This window comes from Opisthorchis viverrini (assembly GCF_000715545.1).
Source record: "Opisthorchis viverrini unplaced genomic scaffold opera_v5_3, whole genome shotgun sequence".
In the NCBI taxonomy this organism is placed as follows: Eukaryota; Metazoa; Platyhelminthes; class Trematoda; order Opisthorchiida; family Opisthorchiidae; genus Opisthorchis; species Opisthorchis viverrini.
The window spans coordinates 2,387,321-2,393,183 of NW_008751659.1; the positions used below are offsets into that span (position 1 = coordinate 2,387,321).

Sequence of the window (5,863 nt, forward strand, 5' to 3'; positions counted from 1 at the left end):
TTTATTTGGCCTTTTGCAACACAGCCTATGGAGATAGTGAATATAGGCGAATGGAATGTAAACCTTAGTCGCATTTCGGAAGAACATATAAACTACGAAATACCGGTACTGAAAAGTGAGAAGGGACCTGGATCGTGTCCAGCTCTCTTCAAAGAAGACGGGGTATCCCTGGTGATCCATGTAGCAAAGCTTATTGGTGCAATATGGAACGAAGGTGCAACTGAAGGTGGCTGAAGAATGGGGCATGTCGACAGTTGTTCTCATCTCCAAAAGGAGTACGCGGATATCCATAGTGGCATAAGCCTGGCCACTGTGGCCTGGAAGGTGCTCTCTTACCCTTCGTAGTTGACTGAACATAGGGAGAGTCAGATCTGTGAAAACCGGACTGGGTTCCCTCCCGAAAGAAAATGCATCGATCATATCTTCATCCTCCAACGGATTCTGAAACGGCGACACTGCTTCAAGAAACCAACACTAGTTCTGCTTCTTTGGCTCTGTTCACCGTCAGGCACTATGGCAGTGTCTGTGGAGCAAAGGTGACCCCATAAATTGACCCTTCCTAAGACGTTATACGCCAACTCCCGCGGACATATGAAGGCCTACGGGAAGCTCTCTCCTGAGTTCACCACATCAAGTGGTTAGAGGCAGGGCTGCTCATTTTCAACTTTCCTCTTCAACTTCGCCATTCAAAAGCTCATGGGAGACTCACTATCAGCCTCTAATGCATGTGAGGTCGAAGTGCTTTTGGGGCGTCCGCTCACAGCTGTCTTTTACGCAGACGACTTAGCTCCTCTTGAATCTACACCGTGGTTATGCAAACAGTAACGAAAATTCTAAACAATTCTGCTTTGTGGTTTGGCCTGCACTTCACAACTGCAAAGTGTAAAATGCTACTGCAAGACTTGGTTAGTTCGAACCCTAGCCTCATGCTTGTAGGTGAATTGATTGAGGTGTTATACAATTTTTTTACCTGGGCAGCTGTATCACTCCCGGTGGTCTCGCGAAAGATGACATTTCTACCCAGATTGGGAAGGCCAGGGCAGCTTTTGTGAACCTGTGTCACTTGTGGCGTAGGTATGGCATCACCTTCTCTGTCAAGAGTTGAGTTTACAGTGTTGCGGTGCGCTCCATATTACTATATGGATCAGAAACCTGGCCGCTGCGCGTCGAGGACGTCAAAAGACTTTCAGTGTTTGACCATCGACGTCTTTGTAGGATTGCCCGAGTCTGGTGGGACCACCGGATCAGCAGTTCTGAAGTACGTCGAATGGTATTTGGGAGAAATAACTCACCCTCGATAAATGAACTGCTCACACTGCACAGGTTGCGCTGGTTTGGCCAAGTGCTGCGTATGCCAGTCGTATGAATTCCTCGAAGGGCTCTTTTCGTACAACCATGTGAAAAGGTGGAAGATAGCCAGAGGCGGTCAAACACTGACTTGGCAGCAAAGTATAAAAGCCATTACCAGCAAACTCACCTGTGCTGGTCATTGCCGTCTTCCTGGAAGGGGACCCCGAGACAGGCCATAGCAATGGTTAGAGACATTGTCAGACATTTCCCAGCGGCGCTCTCAGTGGTACTAGTGCATCTAAGGTTTTACATTCGATGCATAGCTCCCTCCCCAATCTCCTTAGTTAAAAATCCATTGGCAACCCTGTATTTACGCAGTAATTATGTTAGCTACCGCCTCCGATGAGCAGCTACGTACCCTACCTCCCTAATCATGGGTGAACGAAACTGTGGCGGATACAACCACTGTACAACAAGTACGCGGTTCTTACAGCTGATAATGATGATGGTTATGATGATGATGACACTGGTATTCGCATGGTGCCATCAACCTGTTGGGTCACCTTACTCGATGTATACAACAGGGCTTTTTGCGGCTACGAAGCGTCAGCGTTCAGTTGTCAGTTCAACCGTGGCACAGAACTTCCTTGTACCCCAATAGTGGAATTATGTATGGGGCAGTAGTCCACACATAATTTCAAGACAATGAGACCAATCCCTCAGGGATGTTAAAGTTACAAGGGAGCACGGCAACATACTCACATAATCCGAAAAGCATCTCTTAATCGACTGACATTCCACAAACACCGATTCACTTGTATTCACTGGAGTGGACACTGAACGGTGACGACTCACAAGCCTCTGTCACGGACGCGGACACCTTTATCTGAAGAAGTCAGGAGTTAAGTTGATCTCAGGAATAGTATTCGGCGTTCAAAAAACACAAACTCTTTCCGCCCCGAGAGGCATTTAGACTATCTGGAGGTACCTCTCGTAGTCAGTGCACACTTATGTCCTGATGAGGAAATTTCCAGAACATCTTTTATCTGACTGAAACTTCTTACCGCACCCACCACAGCAGTATTATTGGGACAATAACCCAATGTTTTCATCCAAGTGCGATTATAACAAGAGGGGAGAGCCTCATGTACACCAACCAACCAGGTCCATAGAGAATCGGTAGAAGGTGCAATTGGCAGTTGGTTTGCCTAGAACAATGCTGTTCGGTGAGACCTACCTTAGCAAGTGACTGTCCGGTAGATGGTTCACTGTCCGGCTTTTTTCATCATCCCAAGTTCATAAAAAATTATGTTTACCAGCTCCAACAGCATTTTACGAGGTCCAGGAAACCCACGCTGCTGGTATAGGCACACATTCCATCTCCTTGACCAGTTGAAACCCTCTATCGACGGTGATATCAGGGATAATAAAGTGTCCGTTGGTGACCGTCAATGCTGACACACTCATTCTGATAGCAACTGAGCACACTTGTGGCATCGAGTCGTAACCTATGTTCTCTTGCACGATCCCTAAATCTTCCTCCGAACTACCCTATGACGTACTTTATGAAGTTTCAACCATTCCAATATTCCGCTCAGTCATCCCCACAAAGTTGTATCCCATTGTTGATAAAATATACTGGCATCCTCCCTTCGAAATACTACACTGTTATTTCTGTTCCTTCTTTCCGATATTTAACTTTTAAGGCTCAAGGTACCATATTTATCCTCACATTCGGTTCGCTTTTTTGTTTGTCATTTGTACTTTTGCGTAGTAAAAGTAGATTGTGTAGGTAACAGCAAACATCTCATTGTCTTGCCCCAGTACTAATCCAACTGTTGGAGCTGGATACGTTTAACAAACGCCGGTGTCCATTAATCTTCATTATTCTTAGAAGGGTTGTTTTTGGCAGTCGCATAGATAGTACAGCACGGTAAACAGTCTCCTCTCTCCTACCTATGACAAGAGTGTGGTGATTGGAAGTAGTAAGTTATGTGTGTGTAAAAATAACCTCTAGGCGGTGTGAGAACGGAAGTGTTACGTATACTTTTAGTTTGCTACAGAAAACGTTCTGGTATACCTGATTCTGTCGTCTTCATTTTTTTTTAGCGAGAACTGTTCAATAGACCTGCAAATGGCTCATCCGGTCCTCGACATGAGGTTGGATGAGTCGATGCCAAGAGAGCTTATCTTGAGGCGACACGCCGACTTTCTTTCCGCTTATGAGAAAAATGACGACTGCACTTTGGACTACTTGAAATTATCCGGCGTCTTCTGGACACTGACGGCGCTGGATTTACTAGGTGAACTTCACAACATTGACCGTGAAGCGGTGCTGAATTTAGTTGTATCTTGTCAACAGGCAGACGGTGGTCTATCACCCGCACCTCGACACGACTCCCACTTATTATCCACTCTCAGTGGCATCCAGATATTAGCCTTATTTGGTCGTATGGACATGCTAAACGTTGACGGCGCCACGCGTTTCATTCTCAGCCTTCAGGTAAGTTTTTGCCGGGTTTTTGTCGAGTTCATTACTGTCCGCTATTGTGGTATGTTACATGAATTGGACTGTAGAACCGATCTCTCACCAAAGAAGTAATTTTTCGTCTAGCACTGGGTGTCATTAAGGGAGCTTAAGAGCTAAGGCTTTGGTAGTCTGGTCAACTTCTGTTCTAATAAGTGGAACCACTTTTATGTGATCACCATATATAATTGCACCAAATGGCCAAATAACATTTTCAGCACTGCCTGCTGGTAAACCTGTCGTTTGTTTGTCTACACTGTAGTCCGTTCGAGGTGTCATACTGTTTTGCCATCAGAAAACTACCTACCTCCTCACTGGTTCTCTCCCCAGACTAATTCATTTGGTTGACTGTCGGTCACTTAATAGCATCATGGTTCTAGGTACACCATTCTCTTCGAGAAACACCGAGGGATGCCAAATTATCTCTTAGATGGGAGTTTTCTACTCGGTGGGGTGCAATCAACTTTTTTCTCTATCTGAGGCAGAATATAAAATATAATTGCCTTTACTCGACCATACACAGAAATCTGTCAGTGACTTACTAATTTACTCGTGGTAAACTTGTGGAATAGTGCCATTCCCCGTTGAACAGATCACTACTAACAAAAACGGTTGTCACCCAGCCTAGTCTGAATTATAACCGCAAAACAAGATAAATTATTAACACACGGTGTAGAGTGCCATCAAAAACAACGATTTTTGGGGGACTCCATCAATATAGATTTGTCATGCATTATCTTATCTTTCGTCTCAGCCTCATCACTCTCCATCCGTAAGGGGGCTGTGGCATTTTCCTACGGATTTCGTTTTCAGGGTATCAACCAGTCGGTATCTGTTTCAAGAATAACTTGTTGATATGGTCCGACATTGTATCCACAGTGTTCACGAGATCGACTGGCGCGACGGTTGGCTGGTAAATCTGAGACGGTGGCGTAAGGACTTTCGACTATTTCCTCCTGGGAAGTCAGACAATATCTCCCTTGGTTCTCGATGATGGATTTGAGTTGGGTAAACTCCATGCTACCACAGTGGTTCACCAGACAGGGTTGTTGCTCGTAAGAAAACGTGCTTTATCGCGATGAATCAACCTTCAGTGGACTTCAATAAGTCCACTGAAGGTTGATTATTCCTGAGGAGTTGTGATTCTAACAGACGCCTGTGGGCACTGTTGTGAAATATAGATAGCTTGGGTGCCCTGCTTGGTCGTTGGGAGCCCGGTTGTTGGAGTGCAGACGTTTCGTCACCAATCGATATGACATCGTCAGTGCGAGTTTGAGTCACTGATGAAGTCACCTCGACTGATGACGAAACTTCTGCAATCCAGTTGCGATGCTTGGCGAACAGGTCAACTCCTCAGCAGACGTCACTAGGCCTCCATATCAAGAGCGGGCTTTCCAACCAACAACTCGATGGTTCCTCTCTCGCAGCAGGCCTTTTTCACACTTCTAGCTGGTGGTAAGATCTCCCTTCATTTTGTGTAACTCAGTGACCTTAATTTCACCTCATTGGCACATATCGCTAGAATGATTATGGCCACCAAAATGTTTTCAGATTAATTTTGACTCTTTCTTAGCTGACCTCAGCAATAGAAACGAATTTATCCATTGTTAGCAGGCTTCGTTCAGGGAGTTTACGCTTAGATGGTATTACCCACTGATATGAAATGGGAGGCGAACCGGTTTGCGGTGATTTATTGTTCCACGACCCATCAGGCGCATGTGATATAATCTTCAACAAACCCTCTGTTATGTTCTCTACTAATCAGTCAATCCAATGAAAGGATATAGAGAGAGAAATGTGAGCAATATGTTCGTAGGAGGAGTGCCTCCTAACGCCTCCCCTTTGAAGTCATTGCTCGTACCGTACAAGTTGTGGGTTCAGTTGCGTTCGTATTACAGGCTTTCTGATCCAGTCGGTCCATCTTCTGGGTGTACAACTTTTGGAAATTTCTGGTTCATTCATCGGCTCTGGAGATTTTGGCTTTTGAGCTAACCCAAATGTGTCGAGAAGAATCTCCAGTGGAAGAACAGGGTCGAGTGTAGGTGC

General features: G+C 45.4%; 1 protein-coding gene across 1 annotated transcript in view; it reads left to right on the forward strand.

The window, feature by feature from the left end:
* Positions 1-3,399: 3,399 nt before the first annotated feature.
* The window catches only part of T265_00330 (hypothetical protein), a gene marked incomplete at both ends in the record, with an annotated part of 12,650 nt that continues 10,186 nt past the window's right edge, over positions 3,400-5,863 (forward strand). The window contains one exon of the mRNA XM_009164075.1: positions 3,400-3,793. Coding sequence (XP_009162339.1) covers positions 3,425-3,793 — 369 coding nt within the window. The remainder of the gene's footprint in view (positions 3,794-5,863) is intronic.